At 45.3% G+C, this 16,582-nt stretch overlaps 1 protein-coding gene across 2 annotated transcripts in view; it reads left to right on the forward strand.

Moving 5' to 3' along the window:
- Positions 1-14,872, forward strand: part of LOC135368872 (protein spitz-like) — a 52,324-nt gene extending 37,452 nt beyond the window's left edge. For both annotated transcript variants that reach the window (XM_064602418.1, XM_064602417.1), the window contains 5 exons: positions 11,718-11,889; positions 11,997-12,058; positions 12,274-12,379; positions 13,098-13,209; positions 14,181-14,872. In XM_064602418.1, coding sequence (XP_064458488.1) covers positions 11,718-11,889; positions 11,997-12,058; positions 12,274-12,379; positions 13,098-13,209; positions 14,181-14,240 — 512 coding nt within the window. In that variant the 3' untranslated portion in view covers positions 14,241-14,872. The remainder of the gene's footprint in view (positions 1-11,717; positions 11,890-11,996; positions 12,059-12,273; positions 12,380-13,097; positions 13,210-14,180) is intronic.
- Positions 14,873-16,582: the final 1,710 nt, after the last annotated feature.

The following is a 16,582-nucleotide window of genomic DNA, read 5'->3' on the forward strand; positions in this document are numbered from 1 at the left end:
TCGTTTTACTGAGCTCCCTTGTCTCCCTTGACATTGATGATGGTACCAGACTGGCAGCACTTTTGTTCGCGACCTTTTTCACTTTTCCAGGCTTTCCGCTAATGTTACGACGAGTTTCGCGAACATCGTGTGATAAGACCTGGTTTGCGACGCCGGGCTATCAACAGTTTAAACATTCTGAAAGAGGATAAAATGGGAGCCCATAATATGACGGGCGGCAGGACGCGTTCCAAGGTATAGGGTAGGTAGAAGCGGCGACACGGCTCGGAGAGTTCACGACAAGCTTGACCGGCCACGCGAGCCCCTAGGCTCATTACGATCACCCCGGGCGCAAGCTGTCACGGCGAACACACTTGTTCGCTCAACCACCTCCTCCTACCGACGGTACAAAATCCTAATGCCCCCACCTGACAGCAGGGATTGGGCTTGGGGGGCGATGAGATCAGGGGTAAACACTTTCCCCTGACCTTTCCCGAGAGATGAGTGTTTTTCCCGACAGAGTGATATTTCGGTTGGTTGGATGACTTAAGAGGGGATACCACCTCCGGCGGCCCCATGTATTTTCTATGGGACAAACTTTGCAGTCTCTTTCGGTAAATATTGAACCGATTTTCACGAGACTGGTCTTGTTTGATAGTATTCGGAAATGCGCTTTGTCGCTTCAGGAAAAATATTGCTTTTCTCAAGACATTTTTCTAAACGCGTTATTGAAGTACAAAAAATTACCAAAATTGGATACACAAGCTTTGACACGCTCTGATAAAAAAACTAAGAGACCTATGCGGAAATTTTCCTGGAGCGGCAAAGCAAAAATCTTTCTAGAGCATTTTAACACGGGGATCATCCACATCCGATTATCTGTTCTCTCGATATATGATAAAATGTGAAGGTTGGTAACGCGCTGCATTTTGCGCCTTCCTGTGGCGCCATATCGCGGGCTAAAGGGGTACAAAGAATCCCTCCGCCACACAGCAGCGTAAATCCAACACCCTATCCTAGATTCCCTTTCCTGAAAGGTTCCATTCCCTCTTATGAAGTCTTTGAAACAGCTCTTTATGGGAGATTAGGTAAGGGAATGACAAAAGCGTCTGCTGTTTGGGATTGTTGGAGATAGTATGTGTGTCGCAATCTCCCAGTCTGTTCCCTGCCTAGGGTTTTTCCGACCTGATCGGTATGGCAATGCAAGTTTTCCGGCAGGCAAGTCTGCAGCTATGTCGATCACCCTTGTTTGTTTTCTGTGCACAGTGGCCGCCAATTTTTCGGTGAAAGGACCATGTATCCTACTTTTATATGGTGCTGTCTTTGAAAGCATACAGGTTTTTAATTGCACTGAGTATGAAAATCGGCACTGCTTTTGTTATTAGTTGCTCCGGTGCAGGGTTTTAAGAAGAAATGCCCCCACCCCCCAAATAATCAAAATGCCACTGAAAAAATTATCAGCTGGAAGAAATGTGCACACAAAAAATGTCCCCTGAGGGACATCCAATATTGATGCGCCTGGGATTGTTCACTTTGGACGTCGGCTTTTTGCTACAGTGTGAATAAACACGGGGGGGGGGGGATATGAAGATGAATTAAAGAAAAAGGGAAAAAAGGAAAGGTCAACCGAAGCGAGTAGTCGTATATTCTGTTTGAATTCCGAATCAAACATGCAATTCAACGTTCGAATTCCTAATCGCATCGATGTTTCTTCCAAACACATTTCAATAATTGATTGATTGATTATTTAAAAGAAAACCAGGGAGAAACATTTCAATAATGTCGAAGCTGCACACGTTAGACTAGAGGGCATAAAATAATGTGAGCGCTGCTCCAGCATGGAAAGCAACGGAGGACACGAAACGTCTAGGTAAATTGTAGCAAGATAAGCTAAGTTGATAAGGAAATTTAAAGATTACGTCCGTTTCATGCTGAATAATGATTTCGCATGTGGTGGATACCATGCGTACGGGTGTAGAAAAAAATGGTCGACAAAAAATGGCCCCTCAAGCAGTCTTGTGCCCGTTACTCGACAAAAGTAATTGATTACCGTTACCGTTACTTCTACGCAAAAGCTAATTGATTACCGTTACCAATTACTCGACTCCAAATGTGATTGAGTAACGAGTAGAAAAGTAATGCGTTACTCCGGTCGTTACTCTACATTCACGCAAATTATACCCGTCCTTGTGTGCCTCAAGAAAAAAAAAGAAAAAGAAGAAAAGAAAGAAAAGAAAAAGCTGTTGAACAGCGGAACAGCTGAAGAACAGCAAAAAACGCAAACGCATGGAAGAGGTAGATCTGTACGGCTACTGTATTTATGGCCCCGGAAGCCATTGACCCGATTGTGGGAGAACATTGCGTGGAACTTCCCCATGACTCACTAAACCCCAAAAGCTTCATGTACCACACCTCTGGTGTAGGAAGGGATTTGGGAGAGCGACCCTGAGATTCCAGAACGTTATTACAATGACCTCCGCTTGCTAGTAGAACTAGAGTCACTAAAAAAGAAGAACGGCCCAACTAAGGCTGAATGAACGTCGAATGAACGTTTCATCAAACGCAGATTCACCGAAACCGAAAATCGAAAAAGTCATTATTTTTCGTTGTACCATGGCGAAATTATCTTCGTAGCACCCGCAGATTTCGGGTAGCTTACGCGCACATATCGCTATCCCATTTCAGATCTTTCCCTACCAATGAAAAAGGTGCCCAGAAAATGTAGAGGTTGCTCCCAGCTTGGGGTCTTTTTTTTTTTTTTTCAATATGTGTCCTACTGGTATGCGTGATTGTTCCGCACTGTTCTATTCCGCTGTGCTGTTCGTGAATGACAAAGATATGAAAATAACCAGTGGTCTCCCCTCTTCAGCTGAAAAACCAAACAAACAAACAAAAAAAAAGAAGAAAAATTTCGCATATTCGTTTCGAATACAGCTATTTACAATTCGTTTCGCATGTAGTGCCCCTGCGAATTAACTTCTATCGGAATGAAGTTCACCAGGGCGCCGACAATCGCTCATCGGACAAGAGCTCACCCAACGATATCGCTCACATATTTACCGACTGCGACTCTTTTACTGCCATGGCCTTTTCTTTTTCTTCTGTGGGTTCAAATGTCCCCGGACAAAATGTCCCCGGACAAAATGTCCCCGGACAAAATGTCCCCAGCTGCCGTCACTCAGCCGTCTGCCAGTCCTCAACTGCATTCTTGTTCGGCGGATTAAAAAATCAAATTATTCAGATTTTTTTCATTTAAATATGATGAGTATTGATTAAATCACTGAGTTGATTTTTGTCTTCTAAGACAGAGCTTCACCTCATGGCTTCCGTGTGCCACCTCGTAGTAGCGAAATCACTTTTTGAGCACATACAAAGAAGGGCGTCTAGACTTCTAACAGTGCGGCTAACAGTTACTAGCTAATGCAAATGGAGATCTATTTGAAAACTATATATTATGAATTACACCGAATAGTAATAGGAAAAAGAAATAACTGGAAAAGTTCTACGCTCGTATAATGACCACCCGCCATGTGTAACCAAATTGATTGCCAGTGTGCCAGAGAGCCACTGAAGGGGTCACGTGACGCTGTTTGTGCTAAAAGTCACTGAAGTATAATATATTTCAGGCTGTGGTTCATTTCCAGGCTCAGTCTCATCTTCCCCAGCGTCTCCAGTTTTATGTTACTATTCGAATTCAAACATAACATAAGGGAGGTGATTTAAATCTTGATTAATATTCATGACTTAAATCGCGATTAAAATCGGTGATTTAAATCAATCAACCCTGCACATGGTAGCATGAAAAACATTAGTCACATTTGAGGTACCAACGGCTGTGCAACCGGACGGCATCTGGGGACATTTCGTCCGGGGACATTTCGTCCGGGGACGTTTTGTCCGGATCCCGAGACTCGTAAACATCAAGCATAGACATGAAAGAACTAAGATGTGGGTTCGAGTCCTACAGCTGGCTAGCCTTTTCAGTGACTTTCTTCTTTCATCGTTAATCAAGCATAGGTTCGCTTGCGTGTGTGTTTTGCAGATTGGAGAAATTCTATATGGTAATGTAATCAATCAATCAATCAATGCACCACATTTTTTTCTGTGAATACACAGCACTTGGCTTTACGAAAGCCTAGCTTCTATCTGCGAAATGTTTTGCAACTCCCAGCCAAAGAAACATCAGCAGGTCAATATAATTTTAAAGAAATAAGCGCGGCGAACGAAACGTAACACTTCGACTTTGCGTGCTGGTGTCGAAGAACTCAGACATGGAAAGCTTAGGAAAGCTAAGATAACATCAACCCCAGAAGTCAGGAGATGCTGTCCACAAAGAGACAATGAAGAAGAATTCGCCTTGGTCGGACCTGTCTTTTTTCCTTTAGCTCAGTTGACCTTGGCAACCCACACAAGACGGGAGATCCCTGCACCTCAATAGTCAAGGAGGTCACACGTGTTTATGGAACTACACAATCCCGCGGAGGAGAAACTCGTAACAGGGGTATTCATTAGAGCTTTCACCTTGATGAGACCCGGATGTTTCTGTGGCGCCATCTACATGCGACAAAGTCGTGAATCGGAGATGGCTCCTCGGTGATATCCCCTCTTAACGCCTGCTCTTATGTTGGGTACCTGAGCGCTGCGGGCGTCACCAAAGAAATAAAGGGGGTCGTCACTGCGCATGCCCGAAATAGAAAGTGTTTTGCATAATGTGCAGGGTACAGTCGTTACTCCTTTGGGTCTCCAAAGCGGTTGAGTAGCCCATTCTAAAACTACCGGCCAGTCAGCCTCTCTCTCTCTGTCTGTCCGTCCGTCCGTCTCTCATCTTTATCTATCTATCTATCTATCTCTATCGTTGTCTCTCTCTCTGTTCTGACCAATACAAAGCCGCACCGGTCGTTGCCTTTGCATTAGTTTTCCCAATCTATGCATTATCTTAGATAACGTATCTTACGCGATAATTGATAACTTATCTAACGTGCTCTTGCATCAAATCCTAATATGCGGTCCCCATCATGTCTAGCGCCAGACCGAGTTGTATATACCGTGTGCGCGAAGTTTCTGATGTTACTTTGCCACAACACACACACGCTCGCTAGTTTCCTTGTATCCGTTCCGGGTCAAGTAATCGTGTGGTCTGTATATATGCGTACCGGACGTCAATGTGTGATCGCGTACGCGTAGTACATTTGCCTATTTGCTGACGGCGGTGGAGCGCGCGAGGAGAAAGTCCGGAAGAAAAGCGCATCGGTGCCTCGCCCGTGAAAAATGGTAAAGAAAACTGGGGAGGTTTAAAGGGGAGGAGGGGAGGATATATTATAGGTAACGTGTAATGCGTGCAATGTGGGGTTGCGAAGGAAACCCAAGTGTTTCGTTTGACAGAGCGAGAGAGAGGTGACAAATGAAGTCGCCGCGTCTGTTTCCGGCGCGCTGTTTCCGTTTGTCGCCACTTCCGCTTGGAATGCCCCGGATGTAACTTTCCCTCCCGAGGTTTGGCCCTTTTTGTGTTTTTGCTCGGCGCATTGACCTAGACTCTACTTCGTCTCTCTCTCTCTTTCCCTCCCTCTTTCTCTCTCTCTCTTTTTTTTCTGTCCTACGATTTTTGAGAGAACGTGATTAGATACTAGTTCAAACCTCATCGTTTTGTCCCGTTATCTCGATTAAAATCTCTTCACCGAACCTGTTCGAGATTGTTCGTACACTTTTTAAAAATGAACTTCACCACATAGCACGCTCCTAGCCAACCTTCACCCCGAGTGACATCGTTCTTTTTTCTGATTTGCTGAAAACGAAGAGCGTACGCCATATTTTTGTGGCATTATGCAGTTCGTAATTGCCCAAAAAAATGGCGTACGCCCCTCGTTTTCATCAAATCAAGGGAGAGAACGTTGATGGTCGTTGGCTAGGAGCGTACTATGCGGTGAAGCTCTGTTTTTAGTGTATATGCGCGTATGTAGTGGTGAAATAAGGTAATTGGACGGCGGGATTCGAACCTGACACCTCTTGATCACCGGTCAAGTGGGCAAACGTGTCTACATGTCGTATTTTTCTTCGGGCTGACGCGGGCACTCAACGAGGCGGGCGGCATCGGACGCATAAAATGAGAAAATAAGCGAGCGCACCGATTTCGAAACTCGACACTTTAAAGCCTTTAAAAACAAGCGAACCCCTTCCACATCATTCGCGAATTGGTGTCGCCTCGTTCGCGGAGCATTGTGGGAACGCATTAATTGACCAGTCGGCGCACTCTGTCATACCCCCCCGCGGAAGCGACTAAAGCAAACCAATTAGCGCCACTCCATTTGTCTCGTCCATCCCTATGTATGTTCTGCGTGTTTGTATGCGTGACACGAGTCTATCAAACCGGGAAGCCACTAACCTTATCGACGCCAAAGTGGGCATTGTTGTTGGGCTTTGTAACAGGCGTGGCACGAGCCGCAAATAGAACTCACCACCAGGAAGGCATTTGGAGACAACGGTACCTGTAATGGCCTTTAGGGGCACCACTCTTGGCCTCCTCGGGATTATTTTACGGCCTTTGGCAGAGCTCCTTTCGAACCTCCTCTTGCTTTCGGGACAAGCACACAGGGTCCTTGAGAGCCGCTCTCTGTTACAAGCGCGCTTGCGTGATCACCGCGCACACGCCATAGCGGTCCCCGCGCGCGCGGGGATGTTATCAGCTCTACGATGAGAATGAAGAAGGAATAAAAATGAGGTCGATTAGGGTGATGAGTCGATTATCTCGAACCAGTGCAGGTCAAACATGTACCCTGCGTCGATGCGGAAGACATACATACATGTTCGCTTTTAAATTGTTCTTTCCACGCGAGGAAGTATTTAAATATTAGGGAGTTTTAGAATAAGCGCGGGGGGGGGGGGGGGGGCAATAAATGGAGCGCGCGTGGCGGACGCGAACGAAAGAAACTGGAGAAATGTTTAGAATGGAGTTATGAGAATGGAACGCAAAACGCTACGGAATTGATTTTATTTGAAAAATAATAATACAAAAGTTTCGACCTCGAGTAATATATGTTACAGTGAACGACTTGTGTTTATTTCACTTCTTTCATATAGCTCTCTCTCTCGCAAAAAAAAAAAAAAAAAAGAAACTCACTTCACTTTGGGAGTTCGGGTATCCACGCTATTTTCGAAAAATTGTGTACGCTCCCAAACGCAAAACACGAAACGGCTTCCTGGAATTGCGCGTCGAAAACACCAGGCTGTAGCAAGTGAGCAAGTGAGCCATTGCATAAAGAACTATTGTAATGAGTCCGTCAAACGCCACATTACAAAATGGGAGCGAAAAAAAAATTACGATACCGTTTACAGGCCGCGCGTCACAAAGCACGCCCCATCGTATATACCTTCATACTCCCGGTTATAACGTGAGCCAGCTATTTTTGTTCAGTTACAGCGATGGAATCCTTGGCAATAATAAACCGCGTGCTCTTTAAGAGTCATAAAACGAAACAAAGCGGGGCACTTGTTGCAATAGTTAGCTTGTATCCAATCGATGCGCAAACAGGGAGCAGCTCCGGTAAAATTACCCAATGGGGAATGGACGCAGGACGTAATGCGGGTGTTGACTTTTGTAAAGCGCGAACATTACAGCGTCGGAGGGGGAGGAGTTGCGGGGAAGGGATGCCATCTGGCGCGTGCCATGTGCTCCCCCTGCCCGTTTCCTGTGCTTTCTTCCTTTTCTTCTTTCTTACCTTTTTATCTGTGTACTTTTCTCAAGTAGACCATAGATGTACCTTCTTTCTTTTGCCCCGCTTATTGGAGTGTGCATTTCGCCATGCATTTCGGTTTTATCGCAGAGATTTGGATCGCGCGCAACTACTTTTTCATCGAAATAGATAATCGGGATGTTCTATAAGAGAGAAACGATATTGGAGTTATAGTATAATCGTGTGCCAGGATCTTCAGATCTCTGTTCGATTGTTGTTGAGTTCGCAGTTTAGCACGTCGTTTTTTTTCGAGCTTTCGGTACGTGAGCTCTGTTCTACTTGTTTTGTACCTACAAAAGTAAAGGCAGAGTATATTGAACTCTATGTCTGTGTGTTCGAGAAAGTGCGATGGCACAGATTTTCAGTAACTCGAATGCACATTTGGACAGGCACATTCGAGGCATGTTTGTGCCTCATTTTATATATACAGTCCAACTCCTTTATAACGAACACCTCTTTAACGAAAATACCTTTACTGCGAATTTTTTTTGCTGTCCCCTTAGTTTCGTTGTAAAGGAGTTTGACTGTATGTATATTATATGATGACATTATATATGATTATATAGTATGTGAATCGTAGTTTATTTTTCTATATATTTTTTTAACGAGGCGTCATTTGTCTCATTCTTAAGTGATATTTTTATCTGGAGGTTGAACCGAATTACCCCAAAATTTTAGTTCCATCTGTTAGTACTATCTGTTTTGTTTCACTTCGGGAGCTTACACCTCATTGGTACATTCGCCACAAAATGGGGAGGAAAAGAAATCAAATAAAAGCATTTCCGTCGTTGTGCATTCCTCTACAGAAATTACTGCGCTGAGGAAAGTCCTTTCCCCTCTTCCTTCTAACCCCCCCCCCACACCCCTTCAAAAAGAAGAAGAAGAAGAAAAAAAAAAGTGAGAGCAGCATAAGTGATATCTCCCTGGGCTGCACATTAATCATTCCTTCTTTCTCTGTCTTTCTTTATGCTTTGTCTCCCTTGCAGATGACGTCGCATTTGACTGTGCACGCGCATACTGTCACACTATACTTACCGCTGGCTACTACTCCCCTGGGCGGAGGTGGGGGGAGGGGGGGGCGTACGCGACATCTCATATTCTGGGTCTATTTTTATCGGCCAAGATGGCGCGAATTTGATGCTCCCTCCCACCAGATGGAAAAGATCTGGTGCGTGGCTGGCACGTGCGTCCGTTTCCTCTCTTGGGAGGGGGGGGGGAGGATAACCCCCCACCCCCACCCCTCCCACAACAGTTCTTCTTACGTTTTTCAAATGTAGTCCTGTCAGGTGATGAGGTCGACGCCGTGCCGTAGCCTTGAGACGAACGCGCGTATCTTTGTCTGAGTCGCTTGTGGCTGCCGACGAGGAGTCCGTTTTGGTGTACGCGGGTTACTTTGAAGTGCAAGTCGGAAGCAGAATATCGCGTTTAACTGCCTGTGAATGAGCAGTGCAGCACCTTGTACTTTTTTTGAGGAGTCGGGAAGAAGCGAACCGTATCAGAGTGTCGTAGAGAGCGATACCGGTGATAAGGGGCAGTGTACCGGTCTGCCCGCCGCACCGGTGGTACCGGGCCCGCCGTTCGGGTACGAGCCTTGTCTTGTGTTTGTCTGTCTGACAGTGCGTTCTAACCTCAGAACAGTGACTTTACATGACGTGATTCTGTGATCTCCGTCGCAGGCCCTCGCTACATAAGTACGGTATAACAGTAACTCTGTATAATTAGTGGCTTATAAACCCCGTAGTCGGGAGGTGTACGTGTCACGTAACTCGAACACTAATCGTGGTTACGAGCCGCGCACGTAAATGGGACGGTTACGTTGCAGCGCAGGTGCAATGTAATGTTCGCGCATCGAAAGGTTTGTTGACTGTGTAGCGGCACGTATCTAAGTGTTGAGTGGGCAGGAGGGGCGTTTTATGGAGCGTTTTATGTTCGCCCCCCTTTATTGACACGGGGGAGAAGACGTCAGCTCCCCGTTGGGAAACGCCCGGGATTTTTACGACCGGTTTATGGACAAACTCGAGAGGCGCCACCGTGTTCTCTGACATCTTATATGGGACGTGTGACGGATGCATTTTTGCCGGATGAATAAGCTCTGGGGCCACCACATGTGATAGTTCTGCCGTAACTCTTCCCCGATTGCCTTCTGTCAAACCTTACGAAATTCTATCGCCTAAATAGACAGCCTTATGACTTTTTCTTCTTCTTCTTTTTTTCTGTGGCGAAAAACGGCTTGAACCGAACTGTTTCCAAACAATGTGCGCAAACCCAATCGCAAGTGTCAGCCAGTGAGCGAACAATTTGCCAGCTTGTGAAACCTGCGGCTCCTTCTATCTTCCAGTCATTTTCGGCACAGCACCAATATTTATGCCCGAGTCCGGAAACGTGACCCTCGAGTGCTGTGACACCGTCTTCCTTGAGGACATCGACAGCCGCGCAGCAGACGCAGACGATAATAGTAGCAGACGACAGTGGGCACAAGGTCGTCTGCTGTTACAAATGGAACAGGCGCGAAACGAAGATTGCCTTTCGTCGCTTTCTAGTGTCACTTCGCATCTTGCTAGCACTGCTCTGCACCTGGCGTCCCCTCTTTTCCGCTATTGGGGGGGGGGGACGCGACTGTTTGTTCGTTTGTTTGTCTTCTGCAGCAGCCGCCGTCTGCTGTCGCTCGCGTGCCCGGGCGCGCGCGCTCCCCGCGTGCGCTTTCGTTCTCCTCTTCCCAACTACTGTTTCCGATACTTCTTTGATTTCTTTTCCGCCGGCCAGATCCGCCTCTCAACCCTCGAATGCCGGCGAGCGAAGAAAAAAAATAAGAAAAAGTCGGGGCAAATAATCGCGCTTGAAAAGGGGAGGAAAGCGACGTCTGCGAGGAAAAAGCGGGCCGCCGCCGCAGGGTTCCGTTGACAGTTCGCGTGCGTCGGCCGCCACGAGCCAGGTGCTGGTCCCTTGAACAGCACTATCACCCTCCCTCCCTCCTCCTTGGGGACCCCGAGCTCTCTTGTTTATGACTACAACGCTTGCACACCAGATGTTCCACTGTTCCTTTCCTTCTCCGGTAGGGGAAACGGAGAGAGAGGAAGTTAAGACAGGTGGAGGAGAGGACTTGGGCGAGAAAAAACGAAAAGAGAAAAATAAAATAAAACCATACGTATTCCACCATTTTTGAGACTGGACCAGCTGTTGCCCCTTCCCGGACGCGTGGACACGACCGTCTGCTGTGGTCGTCCAAGCGGACATTCGGACGTCGTTGTCCAGGTGTTGTTGGTCGTCGTCTTCTTTGTATTTCGCGGGCCGCTGTGGCCACGTACTAGGTGGAAGGCTTCGGGGGGAGTGGGTGGGCCTCCCAAATGGCCTCCTAATTGCGTTTCGCTTAAAGACAGAAATGGAGCGCACTAGATGGCGCTAGTTACCGACGCTTTTTTGTTAAGCGAGGTCTCGGTGGTTACGCTCGGACGGCGCTATTAAATCGACCTGGGCCGGAATTGAGCGCCGCCGACGGAAGAAGCGCACAAAGGGTGGTGGTGACTTCCTCCTCCCTCTGCCCGTTGTTCAGCGCATATAATGATGCTGGTAAAAGCATCCGCGATTGTTGCGCCCTCTTGTTTGGTGGTGATTTATTTTAGCGACAGCGTGGGCCTTGTCCGTGACTGCTGGCCAGTGAACAGGATCACCAGACCTGTACCTATAGGATGTGGAGAGGGGAACGCGGGGTGTACTTTTGTGTTTGTGTGCTATGGCTTGATGAATCTCCCAAAAAAATTGAGCTGTTGGGACGGCTCTGTAATTAGCTGCTAGTGAAAATTTTTACATTACGGAAAAGTGTATACTTTATGGTTTTACTAAGCTTACATGAACACTAGCCAAAGCGCAAATTTTCTGTGTGGCAACATTCTTGATGTGGTTTTCTTACGACGTGCTTACACAGAAAGCAGTTTGACACGATAAAATAAATGCAGCTGTAATTATAAATAATAAATGCTCATATCTTAATTTCCTTCCTCGATTTCAATGCAGACGGTTGCTCCTCAAGGTCGACACCGAAACCGCGGCCCCCACAGACAACAGTACGGCCCAACATAACATTCCAGACGTACGCCTGTCCGGAGGCCTATGCCAAGTGGTACTGCCTCAACGGCGCCACCTGCTTCTCCATCAAGATCGGAGAATCCATCCTCTACAATTGCGAGTGAGTATAACACAAAGTATTTACATGCATTTTTTTGCTTTGATTTGCAGGCATTTTTTTGCAATTTTTTTACTCACAAATTTTTTCATTTTTTTTTTCATCATTAGATGTGCAGATGGATACATGGGGCAGAGGTGCGAATTCAAGGACCTCGACGGAACTTACTTGCGTAAGTATTTGGAAATATATCTCCGACTCATTTAGGGTTTGTTTACCGAGTTTGACACCATTTTACCAATGGCTTACGAAGCTTGTTCAGCTTCTCCGCCACATTTCTGGGTGTCTCTAAGAACTTGGAACATGATTTGTTACACTGCGAGACCATTTTTGTTTCTCCGTTTTTTTATCAGTATTTAATATGTTTTTTTTTTCCGCTCTCTGCAGCTGCAAGGCAACGGGTGCTCATAGAGACTGCAAGCATTGCCGGCGGAGTCACCGTGGCAGTTATTTTCGTCTTTGTTATATCCGCAGCAATTTATCTATACTACAGGTAAGCACTATTATCAGTTTATCACAGTTTGAAGCGCTGTAATGAAGTAACTACACACAGTACCATTGACGCATATTGGCGTTTTCCCCCATTTCTCTGTATGAAAGCATTTGTGAGAATGCCTGCGTGCTACCAAGTACTGTAAAAGTGGATTTTTTTCGCACGGAACGATTTTTCGCGAATTAAAAAAATTCACGAATGTAATTCACCTCGAAGTACTATAAATAAACTGACTCCCAATACGATCATCTCGGTTAATGTAAATAACTGATGTAACAACACCAGAATGTCATGCCGTTTCATTCCTCACACCATACTTTCATGAATCGGGCTCCTAACTTTCAAGACTTCAAGAAACTACAGGCTCGTTGCCGCTTTTAGCTGCATAGTATCCAATCACATATCGCTGAGCATCACTAAAGGTGATCTAGGAAATATAGGCTGACTAAGTAGGATAATTTCTCAGCGAGGGATTGGATAGTTATCGCAAAGGGTTTGGTCTTTGTTTGAACGTAGCTTCAATGGGCTGGTCCCTGAGACCGCCGAGAAACAAGAGCCCGCGTTTTCTGCTAATTTAAGTTCCTGCGAATTCTTTCTAAGCTAAGGCTTCCACCAAAATGCGAAAATATGTTTCTCGTGAAATCAACTACTTTTACGGTGTTTGATGCTTTGAGGTTCCCTTTGTCTCCTAAGGCATTTGTGGTATCTCTCGTTGCAGACGTAAGAGAAACAAAGAGACATATTACAGTGTGGCAGAAGTTCCGACACCTTTCTTTTGTGACAGAAGGAAGCTCCTATCCCAAGATGCCAGTAGAGTCCACAAGCAGACGGTAAGCGAACAGTCAAAGCAGAAATGTGGCGTGCATCTGAGTACACCAGCAGACAGCTGTGTGCTGGCTGTCGAGGACAACAGTGTTGTTGTTCCGAAGGCAAGAATTTTCGAATAGCAGCGTAAGGAAATTGTAGTGATGCTACTTCGTGTAAAGTTTCATAGCATACTAAGTTAATTCTGTGAAGGTGTTATGCCTCAGTTATTCTTGTTCTGTGTCGTACCTTACAATGTGTTAAAGAGAGTGTATTACAATATACAGGGTGTCTTTTTTTTATTTTTTTTCGATACAGATTTTTTATTAAAAAAAACTAAGGGATGTAGACATGCTGTTTTCACTTCTATCATCTCTGGCCCGGCGGACGTTCTTGGCCATATGTTGCTCAACCGTTAAATGACTAATTACCCAAAAATCGTTAATTAACTTTTTAATTATAAAAGCTACGAAGTTGTCTCAATGAGAACGTCTGTTCCTTTCGGTGACCTCATATCGTAGCCGTTTTCAGAATAAAAATCTATTCGGTAGATCGTCCGCAAAAAATTCGTGAAGAAACGCTTTTTTTTTCTCTTTATTTTGCTCATTGCACATCTTCGGAGACCCGTCTTTCCTTCACCCCCAATATGAGAGGGTGAAAGAGCCCACTGTCGCCTCTTGCGTCCTGGAGAAAGATAAACAGAAAACAGAAAATGCAACCCAAGATAAGGGCAGTTCCGATAGCGTCACCCGATGCGCGTTTTCGTTTTGTTTCCGCAAGTTAAAGCTCATGTTCGACGCACGAGGCCACATTGGGGGTGAAGGAAGGACGCGTCTCCGAAGACGCGCAACGAACGAAATAAAGAAAAGAAACGGTTCCCGTCTGGGTTTCTCAACTCGCATAGAATTGTGTGCCTAAGAAAATTGTGAAAACCGTTAAGAGAACATTTTTTTTCTCTTGCGGATGACTTAAACACTGTTGTCTCGTCCACTTTTAGGACCTTGAACGTGGGCACCACAACACGGCGGCCGCCGCCGCGAGGGCTTCGGACAGCTAAGGAGAGTCGTGTGTGCAACTAGATAAAGCCGACGGCATTCCAACCTCTCCGCACGTCCGTGCCCACGGCCTCCATGGAATTCCCATTGCTTCCTTCTGTGACTAACGAACTCGTTGAAAGTTGAACTGCGTGGGACTACTGACCATTACTTCTGGACTGTGCTATTGCACACACATATTTAAGTTGTTTTAACGGGGGAAAAAAAGATGAAACAAAGGAGTCTGCCAGGACTGGAAAAACAGCGTCTGCAAGTGCGTGCGTGTGTGTGCGTGTGCGTTCCTCCCATTCTTAACACCGCTTCTGCCACGTTTTTGCCTCCGGCTCTTTTTTGCCCCCCCCCACATCCCAACTCCCCCCTGTGTGAATGTGAAAAGACTGCTGTGAACCTGCCAGTAGGTTGTTTGTGCCTCTGTTGGACATTTAGGATGATGATGATGATGATCACGATGAAGAGGTGGAGTTGCTTCTCGGACGAAGCGCACTCGTTGTTCTGTTTCTGCATTTAAGACATTCCCCCTCCCTCCGAGCCCCTTGATGCCCGTAAAAATGGGGTCTGGGTGTGTTAAGGGCAAAAAACAAATCAATCTGTTTCATCGAGGTTTTAGCACGAAATATATTGTTTCCGAAACGAGTACTTTGATGTAACTGTGGAACTTCTGAGGGACATGTAGGGCCTTAAATATTAGGAAGTATACGGGTGAGAGCGTTTACTTATTTCACCGCAGTTTCAGCATAAAACTGTACCTGGAAGCATGTCCCCTTATTATGGGCTGCGTAACATTTAGCCGCTATAGAGACCTTAATGTTAGGAGAATTTTTTTTTTTTATTTTGTCTAGATTTTAGCGTAAATTTTGTACAAAATAGTTGCAAAATGACTTCACGCTTCATGAATGGGGTTGTGAGCTATAAAATTGCACAAGAGATGTCGGAGAATTATTATTTTTTTTTCATATATATATATATATATGTTTTAAACCACAACAATTCTGCACAATGGCCCACGTCATACAGATTTTGCCAATGAAAAACAATCTATCTCAGAGTGCTCTTCAATGTCCACTAGTGTACACCAAAGTTTCAGATTTCAGTCACTCACTGACAGTAGCGTCAAACGTTGAAGACAACCTTTTACCTTCTACAACAAAGGCAGCATTCCTTGTCATTTGTTAAAAAAAAATTATTTATTCACTATATAAACAACGAACAAGATCAGTGGAGCTTGTAATCTCACACGAATTGTGAACGCCTATTAGCAGCGTAAACACGCAAACGACGTCTACAACTATACATGGACAGAGAACTGACAGAGAATGGACAGGTCACAGACTGCACTCAACAACAACAACAACAATGTTGTACTTTCCACGGCCCAAGGAGGGAGGGATGTCTGAGGAGATATCTCGCATGAAAGTTACCCTTTTTTTTATTTGTAAAACATCCACAGAACATTTATTTTTTCTGCCTGTAGATAGTGTACATAGGTGCAACACCCGTAAAACTGCTGCACACTTTGTTCTTTGACATTTTCCACGTGGCTGGTCCTCAGAGATGAATAAGAAATGAACGGCAAAGCAACGGCAGTGTTGGATGACATTTTTTTTAACCCTTAATTTATGAATACACGTTGTTGCTTTCCAAGTTTTTGGATGAGAGATTGATGCTAAAGTGTCGAGTATAAACACACCTTATTCTGCCTCCTCCTCCTGTTTTATTTGCGTCGACAAGCAGCAGCAGCTTTCGTGTTAAGCCATTTGACGCTCAGAAAGAAGTCTCAGTTCCTATTGTCGATGGGCTTCTGTATTTAAGCTACTCTTGTTGATGTGCTCTGGAAAAACAATTGTTTGCTCTTTGTTATTGTTCATGTTTGTTGTTCATAAAATCCCCCTGCCATGATGAGCAGGAATCTACATGTCTTGGTAATAAGCAGAGGTTGCAACACAAGTCTAGACTAACAGCCTTGCATTCTGATTGAACGCTGACTGCATTCTGATTGAACACGTGCGACTTGTCATTTTTACTGAGCACCCGCCTTCTCGTTACGATTCCGAGGACATCCTGCCCATCTTGATCCAAGGTGCGTTTCGGACATTGGCATGGGATGTCGCAGGATATCTTGCATATTCAAAGATTGGACAATTCAGTTGTCAGATTTAGAATAATGTGACAAAGATTGCTCAATTAAATTTGGATTTTATCCAAATTTGGCATGGAGCTCTTATGTCTGTTTATTCTCCAAGAAGTTCAAATTGTCTAAAGATGTTTATTTGACCATTCTGATAGTCAAATTATTTCGGAAATTCTCAGGGATTGATGGAAATATTTCCCTAGCTAAAACATATCG

The sequence above is a fragment of the Ornithodoros turicata genome, chromosome 9, assembly GCF_037126465.1.
Source record: "Ornithodoros turicata isolate Travis chromosome 9, ASM3712646v1, whole genome shotgun sequence".
Taxonomy (NCBI): domain Eukaryota; kingdom Metazoa; phylum Arthropoda; class Arachnida; order Ixodida; family Argasidae; genus Ornithodoros; species Ornithodoros turicata.